The sequence below is a fragment of the Anarrhichthys ocellatus genome, unplaced genomic scaffold (genome assembly GCF_004355925.1).
Source record: "Anarrhichthys ocellatus isolate YVR2014 unplaced genomic scaffold, GSC_Weel_1.0 scaffold23, whole genome shotgun sequence".
NCBI classification, from domain to species: domain Eukaryota; kingdom Metazoa; phylum Chordata; class Actinopteri; order Perciformes; family Anarhichadidae; genus Anarrhichthys; species Anarrhichthys ocellatus.
In genome coordinates, this window is record NW_022280053.1 from 6,407,539 (window position 1) to 6,430,038 (window position 22,500).

Below are 22,500 nucleotides of genomic sequence, written 5' to 3' on the forward strand. Positions count from 1 at the left end.
AGAGAGAGAGAGAGAGAGAGAGAGAGAGAGAGAGAGAGAGAGAGAGAGGGTGCAGACTCTCACCTTGTTTATATTTCTCTCCCTGTGCATAAATAACATAAAATGTTGTTTATTGAAGAGACCAGGCGAAGAAACCAGGAAGATTTAAGATCAGAGAAAGTCCTTTGCATCAAATAGCTTTGCAAATAAAGTGCAAGTGAGGTTAAGATTGATTACTGAGGAAGCATAAGCCAGGGATGAGGAAATAAAAGCAGATGTAGACCGGGAGCTAGTCCCATCAGAGTTATAGCCTGTACCAGCTTAAGACTTGACCCGCTATTGTGGTCTACATTCCAGTGCTTTGTTTACTCTGTAGAGCTCATTGTATCATGGGAAGATGCTGTACAAAGTGTATAAATGAGACAAGTTTGCACTGAACCAGCAGCCAAATGCGAGGCTGGCAGTCTTGAGCATCCAGGATCTGCTCAGCGGGGGAAAAAGCTGTTCGCTCTGAATTCACACTCATTACTGGTTTACTTTGGGAGTGCACTGTGCGAGCATGCTGCTAACACCTAACTGCGTCTGCCAGTGTAGCTGCTTTGAGCGACCTGATTATTAAATGTAGCATAACAGAGAGAGTGGTAGGTGAGATGTAGACCGGTGACAACACAAATACGTCATGTAAGGCTGTTGATGAATTGAAAATCTGAGTGAGAAAATGAAATAAAGTTACAATGACATGTTTCTGAAACCTGCAATAATTGATTTTTTTTGGCCACTTGCAGGCAGCAGAAATAAGTTGTAAACACATCATTGTCATATTATTGCCTTTTTAAGAAATAGGTCGACATTTTGGGAAATATTTGCTTTCTGGCGGAGGGTTAAATGACAAAATACCACTCTCATGTGTAAGGTAAATATGAAGCAACCTCACAGTGACAAGACTCTAGGAAGTTACTGTAGTTGTCTAGGGATAGCCAGTTAAGTAATTGCGCTTTGCTTTTTGTATGAATTGAACAAACAAAACATCATTCGTTAATTTGTGATATTTAAAATGATGTGTAGGCAGATTTAGTTACATTTGGACAGAGCCAGGCAAACCCTTTCCCCCTGTTTCCAGTCTTGCTTACTGGTTTCTGGATGTAGCCTTATATTGTTGTTAAGTTGTTAGCAGTTGCTTACATACCCGCTGAACAGGAACATAGCGACAGTAGCATTCATTTGGAGTCGTGCTTCTGGCAACCTGGTGAATAGAATAGCAGTTCAACAATCACCCTTTAGCTCCGTTTGATTCTCCACCCACGTCAAGCCAGGATATTTCCTCAGCACCCGTCCACAGTGGATATTTATCCAGTGCTCAGTGATGGGTAAACACTATTCTGCAGAGTTTGTGTAAGTTGTGATTTATTCAAAAGTCACCTGGATTTTATCATGAGCTGAACAGTAAGTCAGCGAAGGTGAATTAAAAGGGAAAAGGTGATGGCTGGTTGCATGCAGTACCTGCTTGTCCTCAGCACCACTGAGGTATTGAGTGATAGCTGCTGGAGCGGAAGGCTCTGATGGATGAGTGGTTATTGTGGAGATCTGAGAGAGAGGGGTCTGACAGCAGGGTGGCAGTTTGCCACCTGAAAAAAACAACTAGCAGTTAGGATCCATCTTTATCTCTGTCGCACCATTCATAAACACACACACACACACACACACACACACACACACACTATACATATGGAGGCTTTCTTTGTGTGAAGGGGTGTGTTTTTTCTTCCACCTCTGTAGCTTTTGGAGGTGGGATGATTCATACAGTCTCAAGGGGTAATGAAGATGTAGGGCTAAGGTGAACTGTGGGGAAGATTGTTGGAAGACATGTGCATAGATGCAGAGAACCAGAAGCAGATTAACACCAATGTTTATCTCCTTTTTCTTTGCGTGTGTTTTCCCTGGTCAAAACTACATGACAGACATATCTAACAAAATAACAGTGGTTTGTTTTGTTAAGATTTGTCTTGTTACTCAAAGACATGTAGGCTTTGTGTCTGGAGATAACATATCATTCAAAGCAGCTGCATTTTTAAAGTTACTCTGAGGAATTTTTAACTGATAATGAAACAATCTGAATTTAATACTGATGCATCTATATCAACATAAGTAAATCAGACCGTCAGCGAGAAGATCGGCTATTTCTAGTTCGTTAGTTATTCTTAATCCGATTACAGCTAAATCAGAAGAAATCGTGCAGATTCACCAGAAACTCCTTCACCTCAGACTCCAGCGGGGCCTCGGGCAGAGACTAGTCCGCCGCAGAAAGACCCAAGACCGGCTTTTATTTAGAAAGGAGACCGTATGCATGTAATGACAGAAACACAAGTTTGTTCTGTGTTAACCGACACGCCGTCCCTGACACGTCCAAAACTGACGCTATAGGAGAACCTTGAGCTTCATAGCTTAGGACCGTTGACCAATTGTCGGTATTTGACGAGCTGGGAGTGACAATGTGTTGACTATGGACATGTTTGCCTACAGACTAGGTGGGACAAAATGTTGCACAAACAAATGTGTGCATACTCCATCATCATGCAGAGGGATTTCTTACAACCTGGCAACCAAAACTAGCTATGAAGCATGAGAAGACGATTTTAATGAACACTTTAGCATTTAGCATTTAATATCTCATCTATCAATCATCTCTGATAATGACATAAGCTCAGTGCCAAAGCAGGGAGAAGATTGAGAGTGGGTGCTACTGGAAGAGCTTTAGGGATCTAATTTAGCTGTGGGTGTGATTCTAACGTGATTAGTATTTATATGACACATCATCCACATTAGGCACTGCTTCCCTGTTCCACATGCCACTCTTGATCTTCCTCTCTCCTCCCCGTTTCAAAGACACGGCACAATGGTGATGGGCACCATCTGGCACTCACTGTTGGCACGAGTTCGACTCTGTGATTATTGCCAAAAAGCATGAACAAGGGGTTCTCACTCTCCCTCTTCTCTTGGTGTTCCTCTCTCTCTCTCCCTCTGTTTCCCACCCAGCCCTATATCTGTCATTTATTCACACAGACAAACTCCTGGGTGGATGGATACACATTTGTAGGACATGTAAGAATTCTACGCTTTCACATCTCCAGTGAATGGCTTTTAGATGCATGCACTGGTAACACATTGCATACCACTGTTTTTTTTTTGTAAATGTCGTGTTGTCAGTGGTGCAAGAGGAAAAACAAAATATTGCTCTTCATTTCTATTTTCTTGTTTTCTTGCTGGGAAAATCATGTGCTCCTGCTGGCTGAGCATTTCCTCTGTGTAGCTTTATAAGAATGAGAGTGATGCCTACAGTGTATTTTCTCCCTCTCCCCTGTGAGGTGCCTGTTGCTCTGTGGCTCAGCCCTGAAGTAAAGATGGATTACTGCAGAAGAACTGCCTGCCCTGCCCTTTACACATTTCACACACACCACTTATCCATTATCATCCACGGGGGAAGTGGTGCGAATGTGCATGAGCGCGCACACACACACACACACACACACACACACACACACACACACACAGGTCTGAAAGCTCTGACAGGGTTGTTAGCAAAAGGTTAGAGTCAAGAATCTGACAAATCTTTCTTTTCAGAAACGAAAACCTCTCATATCCAGTTAAACTGAAAATACACCCGCTCTTACTTTCCTCTCTTGTTGTCTTTCAATCTGTTTCTATTTATCTCTGTTTCTCTCTCTCTCTCTCTATTTTTGGTTGAAGACACACAGGGAGGAGGAAATCTGTTCGTGTTCGGATCAATTTCCTGTCAGATATGTACAACCTGGTGATTTGAAATATCAGAGAAAAGCAAAGCCAGGCCCTGCAGTCTGCAGATTATCCTGACGTTGCCTGGCTAAAGAACGGGGTTCAATAAGTGCATTATTGACTTGGTGTTTTGGATTATTTGGTGTCTATTTGGATATTGTCTTTCTTTAAAGCACAAACACTCCACAATATTTTGACTGTATTTGTTTTTGAAAGTTCATAATCATTTTAAATTGATAATATTGCCTGATATTTTTTAACTGCCTCTATTTATGGTATTTTATACTTCTATATACGGTACTTTCTATCTCTATATATTGTATTTTACACCTTTATATATGGTACATTGTACCTCTAAATATGGTACTTCTTTATTTCTATAAATGTTACTTTATGCCTCTATTTATGGTCCTCCTTTCCCATGTGGGATTGGGTGCCCACGTAGGGGATTTACAGGAAATGCAACCATGTCTCCTTCATGTACAACTAATTTGCTCCAGCAAGTATGTTTTGAAGGAAACATGCAACCAACATTACATTTTCTATTAAGAACATAAAAGAAGTTTAAAATATTTATACCACTCTTGCAACACAATTTCCTCAAACAAAGAATGTATCAACCGTGACGAGTCGCTAAGGGTCTATTCTGCACTAAGCGCTGCACGAGTTAAAAAATGTTCAACTTTGGTTCAATTCTGAGCTCGTAACTTTTTAACCCTAACCCTAACCCAGATGACATTGGAGGAAGGGCGGTATGAACACACACCAACTGTCACATTCTAAATGTAGCTAGTGCTGAAGTTAACAACAACGGAGGGGAATTCAAAATGATATTCATTCGTGTCTGTGTTCTCTCCATACTTGCTTCAGCCTTCCCTTCGTCCAGAACAAGTGCCAGAGCAAGCGCTCTACCTTGAGTCAACATTTTTTGCTTGCTCGCATATTCTGTATCATAGCAACCAGACACATCTAAAGGGGGTCACCTGAAAAACGCTGCACCTCTCAAGCGCTCCCAGCTGGGCGCTTTCCGAATAGCCCCCGGCGTTATCAGCTGGGGATAATTGCTTTGGTGGACAGGGGCCCTAAGGATGTGAATCCTGGTCTCCAGTTTCAAAGTCCTGCTCTTTGTACGCCCACCGTCCATCATCCCCGGCCACCTCCCAATGAATCATGTGTTGTTTCGTACTCTTGAAGAAACGTCGCAGGGGAACATAATCCAGGAAGCAATTTTTCTGCAAAGCTTTTTCCTCCACAACGTGATTGGGAATTCAGTCTGTCATTTGATACATCTTTAATATAAAAACTATGGTTGTAGACCCTTAAAAGTTAGAGAAAGATCGTGATTGTGGTTGACAAAAGGCCAACATTAATTGGATGAGTCAGGCTTGCACATGCCCATCCACCACACCGTAGGTATCTACATCGGACACAATGGATGTACATTGTGAAGTGTGTAAAATAGTCCAGTATGAACATTATTTCTATGGATACAGGGCAACTAGATATATTTTTTAAGTTGCTTTTAGAATAATATTATGTCTTCTTACACAAACACTAATGCGCGTACACATGCACACACACACACACACACACACACACACACACACACACACACACACGCAGTTTTTTCTGTCACTGTTATATATTCTGTTCTGTTTCTTCTTCCTGTCTCGTTTGCTTTGTTGCTTCTTCAAGAACCGATGCACTTTCCCTCTCCTCCTTTCTCTAAACCGCTGCATTTTCCTGGGAATTTGTTTTATATTCTATTCACTCAGGTATTTCCACTGCCTGTTATGATAATGGCAGAGAATTGTCAATGTTTAATGAATGCCTGGAAGCTGGATACAAGTTCAGAAATACCCCTGTGACCGTGAATAAGAAGTTCATCTATAATTTGCTCACACATCATTGTTTTTCAGAGGAGCTCAGCTAAATGTTCAAACACCGAGGCACAGATTTTAATATTTTTTTCTTTTTTCCTGTTCATTTGCACAGTGTATGTGACAGTATAGATGTTGTTTTCCCTGAATAAACTGCACAGAAACACCTCAGGTTCTGCTTCATTTGGCTGTGGAGGGGAAAGCAAAGCTGTAGGCAGCTGCCTGGGCAATCTTTCCTCCTCACCTCCTCTCTGACGCTCCCCTAACCCCTCTTTCCTGCTGCTCCTATACACCCAATCCCGGGCTGTGATTTTGCACCACTTCTCCGCATCCCCATTTAGGTGTGAAATGTATTTATATTCAAAGCGGAGAGTAAGTGGAGAAAAGGGGGGAGAGAGCGGAGGAAGTGACACAAGCAATCTACTGGAAAAGGCGCCTCTTTCTGATGTCTGTAAAGTACCGTATTCCTCTGGATAAAACCAGGACAATGAGGATCTGTCAGTAGCTATGGGTCAGTGTTGGGACCATGTGGAAAGTATTTGAATTGGACTGGTATGCCCTTCTAGGCCACATGAGAAAGTGAATCAAAGGCAGTGAAAGGAAAAGTGAGCCCAAGCTGAGGAGTAGCACTCTGGAGACGGGGAAGTAGACAGAGCACATTATAGAGGGCAGGAGTAGTGTGAATGAGGGCTCCATGCACCACAGCCCACAGCTCTTAACGCTGACTTGAGTGACAGCAAGACACTATACATTGTTCTTACTAGATTATCCACTTTAGAGTAGGAGTACATTTTTCTTGACTCAGATGCACAAACAACTGCATGTTATTTCCCCACGCGCTGTTTAGAATTTTTTTTCCCGACGCAATCATTTAATTCCCTCGGAAACTTATCAGGTTACATTACACTGCCTGTTTAAACATGCAAGGCATGGATCGCTGGTCCATCGTGCCTGGCAGCCATCCTGCACCCACACAGAGCCAACGGTGAGATGTCTCCAGGTCTCCTTTAACACTATTATTACTTTTTAAAATCTTTTAAAGCCACTGTGATTCATTTTTAATGTGGATGAATATTTTACTGCACACTGGAGTTAGGCATTTGTAAAAAAAAAAAAAAAAAAAGAGAGTGAATACACAGTGAAAAGTTGGAGATATGGAGATGCATGAAGAGTCATCCCCATTTCCCTTCCCGTGCCCAGAGTCTCTTATGCTCCACCAACTCCCTCTCTGTTTTAACGCAATCGAAGGACAGCGTGCGAGTATCAGGTCCCATCATGCAATGTTGCGTCAGCGGAGATGTGTGTCAGGAAGCGCTGATTCATGATGGGTGTGTGGTGAGAATGGCGAGTGATGAGTTGTTTCTGTAGGCGCTGTCACAAAATGTTCCTCTCAAGCACTCCCAATGGATCAGTCTGCGGCCTTCGTCCCACGAGTCTTGGAGACTCAGCAGAGGAATCCTCCACCCCAGCACCAGCACCACCCCCATCGCGCCTGGCATTCATATGCATATCACTGATGTGAAGAGGCATTCATTGACAAATAAGATGCTTAAAAGAGTCACCACAGATTGTGAATGAGAGGAATAGAGAGAAAACAATACGACTGTGAAACGAGGCCACAGATATCACAGTACAGATATCAAACAAACATGAGTGGCATCCCCACAGATAACAGCAGGGAAGAAAGAGCAAGAAGGCTTCCTCGGCAAGCCTTTTCTCAATTATCTGCTGTTCAATGAAGGCGATGACAGATTGTGTTTGAAAAAAGCAAAAACTGTGCACTCATAGTTTAGCCGAAAAAGGTAGTGTTGGCAGAGTCATTAATCCATCTCAGAGTAGCAGCCCATCGAGTTCCTCCAGCGAAATGCGTGATCGAGCAATAGACAGAGCAGCAGCAGAGATAAAGCAGCAGAGTACAGATCTGATTAGGCTGCCGTCCCCGCAAACTCCTCTGGGATTAAGCACAACAGTTCCTTGTTAGACCTACTTTGTTCCACACAGCACATTCGCCATTAGCAAAAAGAATAACACAACTCCACCCACTAATTAACACTCCTGTAGGGCCACACACTCAGATGCACGTATTAACATGCAGTTAATGTGCCACTGGTGCTGGATAAATAACATCAGATACATCATGCATTATTCTTCGTGTAATGTGAGACCCTTAAAAAACAGAACCAATGAAGCGTATATTTATAAGTCTTGGTTGGGTACAAAATGTTCAAAATGTTACAGGCTGTAGTCACTAGTATTTACATTTGTATGCTTAAAGTGTCATTAGCATTTTTACGTAAGGTTTGCCCTGAAAACAAAGCTCTGTGTGCAAACACACCAAGACACACATGTATCAAAGTAGCTTTGTACTTAACATATTATTGTTTTTGTTAGACTCTTATTTGTCTGTATTTTTTGAAGAAATGTTCCTGCTGTTTATCGACTTTAAAGAAACCCGAAACAAACAAACAAATATTGATATTATCATACACTGCATACATTTGTGCTTATTCACTTAATTAAAGCTATAATGCGGAACACGCGTTCAAACTGCATGTTTCTTAATGCATTTCTTTACAACTAGTTTAAATATTCTCTATGTATTGTGACACAATTTTGTACAAAATTGGCCAAACTTTCATGCTTATATATTTTGCCTGACCTAACTAAAAGCTGTAAAACTGTCTTGATGATTTAACAGTGGAGAAATTACAAATCAGAATTGCATTTTGGGTAGTGCATGATTTAAAAAAAACACTGTCTACAATGAGAGGAAGCCCTGATGAAATTTACAACTATTATCTTCAAAAATGAGGACGAGAGCAGTGAGTCAATTTAAAGAGTTGTTGTTTCTGGGCAAGAAAACCAAACTGAGTTGAAAGATACTAAAACATTCTGCAGAGCTGAGGAGGGGAACTGCAGAGTCAGATGATAATATCTTTGGGTTCATCACAACTGTACGAGCGACTTCTTTCACATTACACACTTCATCTATTGTCAATATGAAAACATTGATTATAGCAGCTTTAAAATACAGTTGTGTGACATTAGATTTACTCGTGTCAAGTTTCTTTTGTGGCTTATTGGACAGATGTTCTTGCATGAAAATGTTCTATATATATATTGCTGTCTGGGCTTTTCATCTAGATTGATACTGTCATGTGATGTGCTGAGCTGTGCTTTTCTTTGAGAGCTAAGACTTCTTCAAGAGCCTTTTTTAATTGATGGAATCTGTCCTGTCAGATTTCATGGCTTTTCCATCACTCACTCCGTTCCGGGCTTCACTTTATCTGTCTTTTCCCTCCAACACCACCTTCTCTATTGCTGCCAAATTCTCTTTCAGACTCAGCTCAAATTGAGCCTCAAAGAAAAGAAAATCTCCTCCACTTTTAAAAAGGAGGAAAATCCTCTTGTCACACATGAAAGAAGCATGTCGACTTGAGCGGTAGATTGAGCGATAAGTCCTCAGCTGACCATAAAAATAGTGGCTTGGGATGTCGACTGAGAAGTGATGTATGAGTGTACTATTTCACTTTCTCATGTTACTCTCTCAGTCAACTATCGCTGCTTCATGCAGACATTCCTGAGCAGTAACCCGCACTGTAATGTCGTTCAAGATGAAGCAGTATTTAGTTTCCGAATGAATCCCTTTCTTTATGGGCTTCTTCTCCATCTGCTCTCTCTCCATTTCCATTTCTAAGCGTAAGATCTTTTCTCACAGATCTTTTTTTCCCCTCATATCCCCCACTGCCTTTCTTCTCTGCCTCTGTATTTTGATTGAGGAGGTTTGCATACACACTAGAAATACATTACTGAAAATAACCAGATTAGGCTGAATCATTTATGTGCTGTACAGTAATTTAAACTTCAGCAATAATATAATTTGTTTAACAATCAGGTTAATGTCGAGGTTGTGTTGTAGCTACAGGAAACACCCTATTAGCACTACAGAATTATAAATAATAACTGAGTGAGTAGGTGAGCATGCACAATCAAATCACTGAAAGCAATCAGTCTTGGGTGTATACACGCAACATTTCACAGCTCCAATCCACAATTAAAAAGACTGATGATGAATCTTGGTCCATTAATTGGGTTATGGTGCCTCAGATTTATGACATAATGTGATACAACCCCTCTAAGGGGTTGACATGAGAGTTTTGTTTCTGAGACTTCTACATCCTCAACGAGATCAATAATTACCTGCCAAACATGGCGTACAACCCTAGAGGATTATTAGAGTGATGCAGGAAGTAGAGAGTCCTTGTTTACCAAATTCAAAATGGCTGCCTCCTTGTCCTGTCATTTTGCAAATATTGAGAAAGTTGTGGTAAGATTGGTAATTTTACAAATATTTTAGGCTAAATGTTAAACGTGTTGATGCAGAAAAATGCAGATCGATATAATAAATATAATATGCACGTGTATTCATATATAATATCTAATATGAGAATACTATATACACGTAAATTATATATTTTATATTTGAAATATGATTTAAAAATAAAAAAGCCTAGTTAAAATAAATTGCTGTGAAAGCCGGATGTATATGATACAACTGAAAATCCTATATGCAAATTAAATTACCATCAGCGTTTTTGCATTAGGCACCACCAGAGGGCGCTGTTGTAAAAACGAAGTTATAGGCTTTTCTCTCTGTCAATTTGTCATCATATTCTGATTGAAATGTCTTCTCTAGAAACACATTGCTTTGTAGTGTGTGTGAAATTGGTCTTCGTGCCTGATGCTGCTTGCCCGTTTCCGTTTGGTGGGGCACTGCAGAACTGGCCCTACTGCTCTAGCTAGCTAAAGAGGGATCGATATTGTACTTACGTTAACATTACAACAGTAGGGATGAATCGTGTGGATCAGTACGATTTAGCACTTTAGATCGTCATTGTGTGATTTTAGATATTGACATTGTGTGATTATTCAACTGGAATTTTGTCATGACTCCTGTTGGTGATACATTGGTCACAGCAATCGCAGTGTTCCCCTCTCTCAATCGCACACAGTTTATTAGTTGTGAGAGTATGGTTCAATGTGATATATCTTTGGTACTTTTGGATTGCATCATCAAATTTCCTTGTCTGAATATTGTGTGGCCCCTCCAGAATTTTCATACCAAAATTGCCACTGAAAATTACATACATTATCTTCATATTCTGTCAAAAGGTTCAATAAACACCTCAATTAAAATATATATATAGAATTTTCTGATCCTTGTTTTATGTTTCAGGCTTTACAGGTTTAATCCGGTGATAATAAAATTATATTTCTGCATGTAGGCTATAGCACAACGAATGTCATCCCTCCTCTCTCTCCACTATTACTTTCTCCTCTCCCTCTGCAAGATTTACTTCTTCTGCTAATAACCCCTTCTTCTTTTTTTGCAATTTTGACATTTACAACCAAGAGACAGGGATTTCAATTTCATAGCAATCCACACTTTCCTTTTTGCCTTTCTTCACCCTCCTGTAAAGTGTGAAATCCTGTTTGTTAATTGATTGATTTCAATTCAAATTTCGGAGCGGAATGATTACGCAGTAACTGTGTGTGTGTGTGTGTGTGTGTGTGTGTGTGTGTGTGTTTGCGTATTTGACACTGTGTGCATCTGTGTGTGTGTAAAAGAGAGATAATGAGAGTAAAAAAATGAGAAGAGCAGAGGAGGAGGGAGGAAACCAAGTGGGCACACCGCTGCACGATCTGTGTTGATATCACCTCATTAAATCGGAGAGTGTATGCGTGTGATGAGTCTTAATAAATAATAACTGTTAAGTGATCAAACCTGCAGTGGTGTTATGGTTGCGATGAGTGGCCATACTCAAAGTGCTGTACCCGGCCGTTCTGTCACACCGAGCAGAACGACAATCCCACCGAGCCATAAAACTGAAATCCCAAAACTGACGTGATTCGAAATGACAGTGTGATGCAGATAACTGTGCGCCGAGACACGCACTGCGCTCTTGGTACTCACATGTAAAACAAACGATAAATATGCCGAAATTCTCACTCACAAGAGGATACATCCATCCACATACCTGTAGATGATGCAGGCGCAGTCCCTACAGGTCCCACAGTTCTCAATGTCCTGTCCGGTCCTATATGAATGTCTTCTGTTGAAAAGCATATAGATGACATATCAGGGGTAAAAAAGTGATGTTTTGCGTGTGTGTGTGTGTTTGCGTGAGCCCACAAAAACATGTTCAGGTTATCATTCCCCTTGTTGAACCAAATTTCTGGCATACACATCTCTGCAAATACACCCAATCTAATCTTCTCTGAAATCACCCCTGATCATTTTTTAATGAACGATACCCCTTCCAACCGGCTCAGGCTGTTACGTAAACCATGAGTCACTGTATCACTCCAGGCATAAAATAATGCTTATGAGGTAAAAGTCAAGTCTGCATGCATTAGACTTAGCCCCATCACTGAATTCTTATACTGGAACACACAAGAAATGCCACTTAATGAGACAGAAGTTTAAAATGTCTGCAAAGTGTTGTCATTAGTGTAAGGAGTGTGTTTTGGATTACGCTGCTCAGATATCAGTCAAGCCTTTCCATGGATCCAAAGACACACATCCATCCGTGTCTATCTTGTCCTATCTAAGAGTTCTCTCGTCCCCACATCATGTACTATTTTGGTGTGATAAGGCGGGAGAAATGACTAAGCAGCTTACAATGTCGCAAGCAGATTAATTAAAGACTTGATGAGAACGGTAAAGGGTTTACATGAGAGGCATAGCGCATCTGAAACCACCAACATGATGACAGCCAAATGCTGATTCCCATCTATCCCTGCCTGCTGCATACATGCATGAGGAAAGAACTGCTGCGAAATGGGTGCAACTGACAGACCAAACTGTTCCCTGTGGTCTGACATGACATAAATTCTTCAGCAGATCAAGAGCTGACATTGAAATGACTGACATGAGACTTCATGAAAAGAAATACAGACGCTCCCCTGCCTTCTGTGTTCAAACTGGTGTTTCTTTTTCTCCGTCTATTGCCCTGCTGTTTTACACACTTCTCATTCTCACCAAATTTACATTGTGTTCAGTCCGCATGTTGCCAAAGCATTTACAATGCTTACAAAGCTGGGATTGGCTATAAATAGAGGAGTTGCATCCCAGCAAAGCTTAGGAACGACGACCTTCTCTGTAATATTCACAGCACATGATATAGCAAGGTTATCACTGCTGGGATGTGGATATTCCCTTTTTGAAGAATATTCTGCGTACAACAACTCACTTGTCTACTCCACTCCAGGAGAAAGAATGCATCTTTTAGCTATGATCACATTATAATGTCTGCCCCTCTTATGTTTTTGTGTGGAGAGAACTGGATTCTCACTTGAGAAATTAACTATCTGGGAATAAAACAGCAGGCACTTAGGCTACATGCTGACATTTACTTTCCAGGTCTCCAAAATACCATGCACTTATAATTAACGTAGTCTCACTGTTTGTTCTTCTCTCCTTCCCTGTTTTCTAGGTCTATCTATATATCTATCCATCTATCTATCCTTCTATCAGTCTGTCTGTCTGTCTGTCTGTCTGTCTGTTTGTTTGTATGTCATCCATCAATGAAAAGGTCAATGACATTTAGCAGCTAAAGAGACAGATATTTCCCTCAGGAGTTGGTTGAGACCAAAAATGGAGCTAAAAGAGAGGGAATATTGGACTTAAATGTTTCAGGTGGACTCAAACACGACTCCAAATTGTTTTCTGTGACATTCCAAAACAATGGTTTAAGTAGAGACGAGTTATAAGGTCAGTGACATTTAGTAATGTCAGTTAGACACAAATTTGTCTAAAGTTGTCTAACAACAGCTAACATTAGCCTGCTAAAAGCTACTGTGTGTGTGTGTGTGTGTGTGTGTGTGTGTGTGTGTGTGTGTGTGTTATGTTTTCTTTCAAAAGTGACAGTAAATCTTATTGTTTCTAGAAACGTTTAGTATTAATCTGAAAATAATGTGGCAATACAACATCTATTTAATAAGGGTTAACAGAAAACTAAATGCTAAAGTTAGCCAAAGACTACCAGATGGCTTTTCACACTACATTTGACTTGGCCCTGAGCTGAGAACCCCGTTAGCCCTGGGTTTACAGCTCCATTAGCCTACGGCTTCCAGACATTTCACATTTGCAACATCAAATATGGGACACTTCTCTTTTGGCCCAGGGCTTTCACACAACATTGAAACCCAGACAAACCCCTTTTAAAACCCCTGGGCTGTGCAACATTTCACAGTGCAGTTAACGCTACCTTTGAACAGCACCTTGAACATGAATTGCAAAAAACAATACTTTGATCCTGGGTCATCTACCCTATGATGTGAAATTCTGAAGTTTTTAACCTTTGATATGTTCAATGTGTTGTGAAAATTGAGCCAGGAAAAAGTCTCACCAAAGTTAACACTTGCGAGTGTGAAGTCTCATACTAAACATCACTTTTCAAGGTTGTGAATTGCGTTTAAAACAGTTTTCAGATCAATTCAGTAAAGATGGCTCTTGTTTCATTGTCCAATGAAATTGTTGCAACATGGTTATTGCGTGCCTACATTGTGTGCAGTGAGCCCTGGAAGACGTTTCAGTCTTCAGTCATTCGTGGAAAACAGCCGAGCATCAAAACAATACAAAAGACTGCATTGGTGCGGGTGTGTTGTTTCAGGTACTGGTGAGATAATGAAATACAATCCAGAATGGCCTGTTTGAGTACTAGATCCCTAAATGTGAAGACTTATCAGAACAAAAACACTGAACAGCATATTAAAATACTATGAAATGGCATTTTGTAAGTCACAGAGGCAGTTATTTATCTTTAACGATGGTAAAATTACGCAGTTCACGTTACAAAATAATTTACCATGAACATGCACAAGCATGTATTTGATGGGTTAAGTCTCATTGCAACACTGCACTCTTGGCACCTCCACTGTGTCGATGGGTTGGACGAAGTCCATCTAAATGTGGCCATAGGTCAGCCGAGGGCTAATTAATAAATGCAAGAGTGAAAAGCCTTCAGAGCTGCTAACGTCAGTAGTTGGATGTTTATGATCTTATAGTAAAAACTGAAGCATGTTATTGTGTAATGTGGTATGTATTACGACTTGACAAAGGTCTGATTGAGTTAAAAACACTTGTTGATTAAAATAGATTTGTGGTATGGAGTCAGTGTACAGGCATTTCCTTTTTAATTCCTACAATGCAGACCAAAATGAAATATCGCCTCACCCGTCTCTTTCGGCTTCCTTCTTCTCAAGGTCTTGAATGACATCCAGCAGGACCTTAATGGTGTTCTGGCTGGTCTCCAGGACCCCCTCCAGGCTCTGGAGCTGAGTCTGCAGGTGACGAATATCATGCAGGGGTCCGTTGGGACCCAGGAGCTTTTCTGCCACCCTGGCTGGGTCCAGTTTACACCTGGCACCAGACACCAACCCTCCCAGAATTTCCTGGACCTGTCTTAGTGTGTCAGCCTGGGTGGCAGTCAGGGGCCCAGCTGTAGGCCGCTCCCCAGAAGCAGAGCAGCCCCTGGCTCCAGAGCAACTCTGCTGGTTTGGAGGGTATTGGCTGTTGGGGGTGTTGGGCCTGGCGTTGGGTCCTGAGCAGAGCATTTTGTGTAGCACCCCAAGTTGAGCCTGGGCTGAGCTGAGACAGCTGGACTTAAAACAGGCCTTGGCAGGAGAGGAGGAGGAGGACTGCTTCTCTCCCTTCATCACAGCAACTGGTGGAGTTTGAGCTCTGTGCTTCAGAGAGCTGGCTCTCTCACAGAGCTTGGGTGAGTCTGTACATTTTATATCTTCCTTTTTCTCCCTCTCCCCGTCTTTATCTCTCTTGCCGACCTTGCTGTCTGCCCTGAGCATGGGTGTTCGGATTGCAGGACCTGGTGGATCACTTCCCTTTTTGCGTGGTGTGTAAGGTGGAGGTGGCGGGGGTGGAGGTGGAAGTCGAATCCCCCTCTTATCCTGAGCGTTATTGGGCGCCTGAGAGGGGGGAGTGTATGGTGGTGCAGCACGAAATGTGGAAGAATAAAGAGGAACAGCTTTAATTGGTGTTGCACACGTTTGTGCATTTGGAAGAGTGGACGCATATGTTTTCACAAGTGGAGGCGGGGAAGTGCAAGATTTTAATTTGGGGACTGGGGAGGAGTAGGGGGTTATGCCTGTGTTGGCAGAAGAGGTATTTTGCAGAGCTTGACATGGAATGTTGCAATGAGACACAGTTTGTATGAGAGTGGCATAAGAAGGTGAAGTAGAATTTGGTTGAGGGGCATGGGCACTAACCGAATGTGTGGTAGAGTAATATGATATGGAGGTGCATGACAGGGAAGTTTGAGTTACAAATGTACATGGTGTGGCGTTTGATGCACTGTGTGGTTGTTCATGAGTTACGCTTGGGGCAGTGGTAGGATGTCTGATGGGGTCAACAGGAGTTATATTGGGGGTTACAGTTGGGGTAGGGGTGGAACAGGTTAGGGGAGCTGATGACACTATGCTTGAGATAGGGGAGGTGCAGTTTTGGATGGGGCATGATGGTGCAGTTGAGGAAGGACTGGAGCAGACAACAATTGTGCTGGGGGTTGTCGGTGGTGACACAACAGTATAATACGGGATAGGGTGTTGGGCAACAGTAGGTGCAGAAGTGGAGCAAGGAATGGACAGTGCTATGGCTGGAGGTGGGGTGATGCAAGCTGGCTTGGCTGGAGAGGAGCAAGGTGGTTTAGCGCAGCGTTCAGGGGTCTGTGTTGGTGCACTTGCAGGTGGGAGAGAGGTACAGTAAGGCACAGTAGTTATTTGGGTGGTGGGTGGATCTTTAGTTGCAGTTGGGGAAACAGGACTCTCAAATTGAGTTTGCAATGCACTCAGTGATATTGTCAGAGGTGGGGAAACACAAGGGCTGCACATTTGTGTCTGGGTAGTGCAAGGTTCATGATTTGGAGGAGCTTGACATGGCGAGTCTGTTTGTATTTGAATGGTGCACTTTTCAGCATTTGGAGGTAGGGAGGGATTTTGAGTTGTGCATTGTTTGTCACTCAAAGGTGGAGATTTAAGTTGACTCTCAGTTTGATTTTGGGCGGTGCAAGACTTTGAATTTTGAGATGGGGAAGGGCTCTCTGTTTGAACTTGAGTGGTGCAGAGTTTGGTGTTCGAGGGTGACGGGGATGGACTGGGGCGTTCAGTTTGAGTCGGAGTGGTGCAGTAGTGCACTTCCTTTCCAGGATCACTCGTTGTCCTGTTAAGGCGCTTTCTCCTCCTGACCACTGAGGGAGTGCTGCTTCCCTGACGCTTGGGGCCATCTCGACAGGATACAGAGGAACAGGGAAATGGCTCAGTGTTGTGAAGCACTGAAGGGGGACAGCTGTGTCTGTAGTTTTTTACCAAACTAACAGCTGATTTAATGTCTGTCCTGGAAGCTTTAGACCTCCGTTCCACCACAGCTCGATCCCCAGGCCCAGGAGGACCATTCTGGTCTTTGGACCCAGATACCAACACATGGTTGTGCGTAAGGTACTCATCTTGAGAGTCATGTTCGTCATCCCCATCCATGCCCACTGAGTCCCCGAGGCTGTGGCTACGTGTATGGGTGGAAGAGAGGGACTGGGGCTTTTTCAGGCATGGGGAGGTCTGGATGGCTGTGCTGGTGCTCGTACTGGGCCTGCGTGTCATTGGCAAGGTCAAGGAGTTAGTCTGTGGTGGTCCCCAGCATCGACGTGTAGGACCCGGAGTTAATGGATGAGGAGGGGCCCTGGCTAAGAAAGCAGCAACCACCTCTATAGTCCTTGCCATGTCCCCACGCACAGCCCCCACCACAGAGGTTTGGCCAGGTAGACTCTGAGTCTGTGGCCCATCCCTGTCAGTCCATGGCTTGGGGGACCTGCTGCTGTGTTTGCGAAGAGGATGTGGGCTGTTACAATCCGTGGCAAGCCTCTGATGGCTATTGTTTTCTCCTGTCCCACTGTTGCCACTGCTGCTGCTGCCATCCTCCAGGTCTTTGAAGCGGACCTGGTGGGTGCGATTGCGGCGCCGCTTGAGGCGGCTCTCAATATCTGGGGAGTCTCGATTGAGCAGCACAGAGCGCACAGTCATTGTCCCGGGCAACTTGTCCGCCAAGGTGCTCTTGCCGTTGGTTTGGCCTGAGAGCAAGTGGTTGGGCTCTTTGCTCACCATTTCTCTTGTCTCTCTCGCTCCCCCAACATCCACAGGCTCTGCAGGCAGTTTGATGTTGTGAAGGCCTAGTTATTTCAGTACTTCAACAAGGAGAGAGACCCCCCCTTTGCTTTATAGTCATTATAACAGTGAGCGATTTGTACAATAGATTGACTGAGTTTCATCACAGAACAGACCATATAAGATATATTTTTTATAGGTTTGTGTGCAGCTGCTTAGGTTATCTCAAATCTATACACCAAGGACTTCCTTTGCAACGAAGAGTGTCCCCTAGAAAGGATGGGTTACCGTATCCACAGTTCAAGATGTATATTAATAAAAGCAAGTAAAAATGAAGTAAAGATCACTGTGATAAATTCTAACCTCCTTGGGTTAGCATTTATCTTACACTGTTACAAAAATAAATATATGCAGCATCAAATACTCATTAAAATGAGAATGTGAGAAATGACCACACCCTCACATTTCTTCTGAATTTGTGCACTTCAGCTTCTTTACAGGGAGACAAACTCTTGATGAGGCTGGGCAGGTTACCGGCAAATAAGCAGGGAGGAAGAAAATGTAGCCTGTCCATCCTTTCTGTGTCCATCACATTGGCTTGTCTTCTTGGCAGACCCTCCTTCTCCACTTGCTTTGTCCCCTGGGCCCTCAGGAGATTGGATGACCAAAGTATGGGCTGGGCCTGCGTACTTCCACATAATGGCCTATCTGTTTCAACTTTTTTAATTTTTTTTCGCTCTCCCTCCTTTCCTTTTGATTTTATCACTCTTTTCTTTTTGCAGCTCTTCTTCTCAGTGACTCATTCTCTCATGGTTGAAGACAGCGTGGAATTCCTGAAAAGAGCAGAGAGACAAAGAGAGAAATAAAAGGAGTCTGTAATTGTTTCCATATTATTGCATTTCCATTGAAACAGGATGGGCTTGCTCCTCGGGGTAATGAAGGAGATATTAGATAGGCAGCTATTTTAAAAATGCATGAGAGCGGGGTCATCACAGAATGGAAAAAGAAGACATCAATTCAGAAAAAAGTAATGAAAGGATGTAGGTGGCAAAAGAAAACACAGGGTACATCATCAGCACTCGAGGGCTATCCATGAACAACAAGTGAGAAGAGATTGTAATTAAGGCCTATTCACATTGGCTGAAGGGGATACTTTCACTGTTGATATTCCTCTCATCTGCAATTCTCTTTCCTTAAATCAAATGTCTTTCTATTATTCCTGCTCATGGGCGCACAGCGTGACTGTTATTCCCCATATGCATGTGTCTTACAGATTTTTCTTTTCCTCCATGTTAAACAGTCTGTGGCCCTGTTATCAGTCCTTGATGATCTGCCATGGTGACATCCTTTCTGATTCATCTGGTCACTGTGTGACAGCTTGTCTGCCTCGCTGTATTTAGTCGTATGTTCTCATCACACTGATTCTGCGGCCTGTTTTTGAAGATCTACGGCCTTGATACGTATATATATATATATATATATATATATATATATATATCACTTCCACTTCCTGCCTGCAACTGGCAGTCGGGCGTGATGCTGTCGTTTGCCTTACACGATCTATGGATCTGTGCCTTGTTATCTCCTCGTGATAGCCTCTGACACTGACAAGCTCGGGCTAATTCTGTGTGCGAGTGTGACTGGCCGTTGCTCTGTTCCCCTCTCTGCTATGGGAGGGGTAATTAGTGACTCCTTCACAGCTCCCAGGTTATTTAGGGAGAGAGATACCCGAGGGGCTGCCACTTTTATTTACGTCCACTGTTTTCCTCTCTTTCCCTCTTTCTTTCCCCGGCTCTGAAGAGGAGGATTGTATACAGATGAGGAGTGTATACAGATGAGCGGCTTATGATTCACACAGAAGACCAAACGGTAGATAGTAGACTAAGGGGGACTGAATCCTGATCTACAGAGGCTTAAGAACAAAAGATGATGTGTATCTATAGCATATAATCGATCTACACTTTCCGTTTGACCTTGAAGATTTTCTTCCTGGATAAAAATCACATTTCCAGTCCTCCTATTTTTTTATAAGCATCCCATTTCATTCCGGCCGTCAGTCTTGCTACCCATTTCTTGTAAAAAGCACTCTACTTTAAACATTCACCCTGACAGATTTTCCTCTGAGTTTCATCCACCATTCGCAGGACCATTACCTTAACTCATTCTATGGGGTGTCATCCTGATCCTACCCTCTTTCTATCTTTCTTCCTTCTGGCCCATCTCCTTTTTTCCACCAATGGCACATATCTTTCCTCCTTCCTCCGCCGCAATCTCCCCCAGCTGCCTCTTTTTGCCCCACATCCCCTCCTCGCCACAGTTCCTGCATCTCGGACTGCAAACTACCTTCAGATCAAAATTTACGCTGACACTTTAATGAATCCAGCCCCTCTTAATGCTGCACAAGCTCACTCCTATGGCTGAGGCCAGCTCTTTACCACATGTGACATTTTCATGTTGAGCTTTATTGGCAGACAAGAGATAAATCACCAGGCAGGAAGAGGAAGGTGTGCAACAGCATAATGCCAGCAAGGGTCATAACTCATTTCGGTTATTATTTAAGATTTACCACAGCCGCCGTGCTGCCTACCTCTCAGAGGAGGTTTTACTTTGACTATAGGCTTCTATCATCTTGCCTTCCTGTGTGTGTGGTTTTATGATGTGTATATGTGTGTGTGTGAGGTTGTGCGTGTGCTAAGGTCACATCTGATCTCCCTATGCTAAGCCGTGCTGACTCTGAGAAACATATCTGATGTATTCAAAAACACAAGAAGCCACGAGTCTGCTTTCGCAGATCTAATAATATTCTGATTCTTTCAGGGATGTTGAGAATTGCATCACGCCAAAAAACACCTTTGGGTCTCACTGTGCTGAGGAGGTGGAAGGTGCTGTGGATTGAATTGTTATGTAAAGGCATGTCAGATCGGATTGTCTAGGCACGCTTAAATTTGTCAGACAGGACTGGGTAAAGAGGAGGCACAGAGAGGAAGAGGAAGGAGAGGAGGTAGACATGCTTGGTTATATTTAGAGATGCTATGAGACATATAGCAAACTGAGAGGAGTAGGAATCTGAATAAGTAGGAGGGAGACGGGGCGGAGGGAGACAGACAGGCAGAGGTAGGGGAAGCAGGAGGGAACAACCCCTGGCAGCAGAGGAAATGTCATGGTTAGGGTTCAGTGAAGTGGTAAATCAGGAGCATCAGCGTGTCAGGGCATTTAAGGGGGAACTGGAGAGGAACTAAGAAAAGCTATATGATCAGTTATTGGCCCTGTGAGCAAAAGGAAGGGTACCTGCACTCAGAGGAATAACACCACACAGTCAGCTCACAGAACAGATGTAAAGTGCAGGAGCCTTTGTGCCGTTTGCATTGTTGTCTAAAGAAATCTCAAATTCAGGAACAACTCCTTGAGAGTTGCTTGTACACAGTTTTGTTAGGTAAGCATTGTGTGCAGCACAGCACAGCAATGTCTCAAACAGGGGGATGTTTAGTTTTATTTGATACAATAAAACCAGCAAGCACATTGAAAAAATGCAGATGTAAGCGCCATAAAGGACTCTGTGGCGACAAAGATTGGTATGTAAACAGATCTACATGCATTCATAAGCGATGCTGAAGCAGAAGTCGACCACAGCATAGCTTTAAAGAAATTGTATCTAGAAATAAGCAAAGTAAGTAAGTAAAGTAAAGCAGCACGTAAAAGTCTGGGATCTGCTCTTGAGAAAATGAATTCCTTCATTGCTGATACCCAAAGCTGAAACAGTGTAACTGATGCAGCTGCCTCTGACTGATGCAATCTTAAGCCTGATCATGCTTAACAGCAAATTAAATTACGCAAACAAACACAAATTAAATTACGATTTTTAATTCATTATAAACCCGAGGCAACACAGTGAACACAGCCATTGGTATTCCTGTCAGACGCTCGAGTAGAACTGTAGCAGCAAGATGTAAATGCTGGATTGTTTGTGCACAGCCATTCAGCTTGGCCAGTTACAGTCAAGCCGTCACGGCAAGCCATATTTCACCCGACACTATAGCTGCAGCATTCTGCATCTACACACAGAGAGCTTGGAAGGTTCTAGTGTTTTTGTTTTGTCAAAATAAAGTTATCCTACAAGTGGTAATCACCATGGCAGAGAGTTGAAGGAAACCTGCAGGTGCCATAAGGTGAACTTCGCCTCAAGCTCCAAGACACAGTTACTGGAGCTTCCAGCTGGTCAACACGGTGGAGTATTAGCAGCTAAAGTGCCAGATATTTCCCTCAGGAGTTGTTGTTGACCAAAACAGAGCTTAAATAGAGTGAATGTTGGACTTAGATTCACTGGGTGGCCACAAACACGGCTCTAAATAAATTATAATGTTGCTATGTAACTGCTGGATGTGTAAACAAGCTAGAATTTGCTAGTAAGTTTGCCATGAACTTAAAAATGTATGATATGCCAGTGTTGTGTTGACAGCTGTTGGAATGTGAAAACATTGATTTTTTTTTAATCGCAGGACTGTTCGTCAGACTCCCTAACTATGTTGGTGTTTGCAGGTTTGCGACATTTTAACACTCTACTCTAATGATCTTCATGAAAGTAACAACACAGGATGCAAATATTTCAAGGTTAAACACTACTTGCACTGTCACACAAACAAACACAAATGTCGGCTTGCAAAGCCACTGGCTAGCGCGTCAC

At 42.7% G+C, this 22,500-nt stretch overlaps 1 protein-coding gene across 3 annotated transcripts in view; it reads right to left on the reverse strand.

The window, feature by feature from the left end:
• The window catches only part of LOC116390403 (mucin-5AC), a 31,605-nt gene that overhangs the window by 6,596 nt on the left and 2,509 nt on the right, over positions 1–22,500 (reverse strand). For 2 of the 3 annotated variants that reach the window (XM_031860057.1, XM_031860058.1), the window contains exons 2-3: positions 14,887–18,652; positions 11,687–11,761 (exon numbers count right to left, since the gene is read on the reverse strand). In XM_031860057.1, the coding sequence (XP_031715917.1) occupies positions 11,687–11,761; positions 14,887–17,819 (3,008 nt within the window). In that variant the 5' untranslated portion in view covers positions 17,820–18,652. The remainder of the gene's footprint in view (positions 1–11,686; positions 11,762–14,886; positions 18,653–22,500) is intronic. The other variant, XM_031860060.1, reaches the window with a different exon arrangement.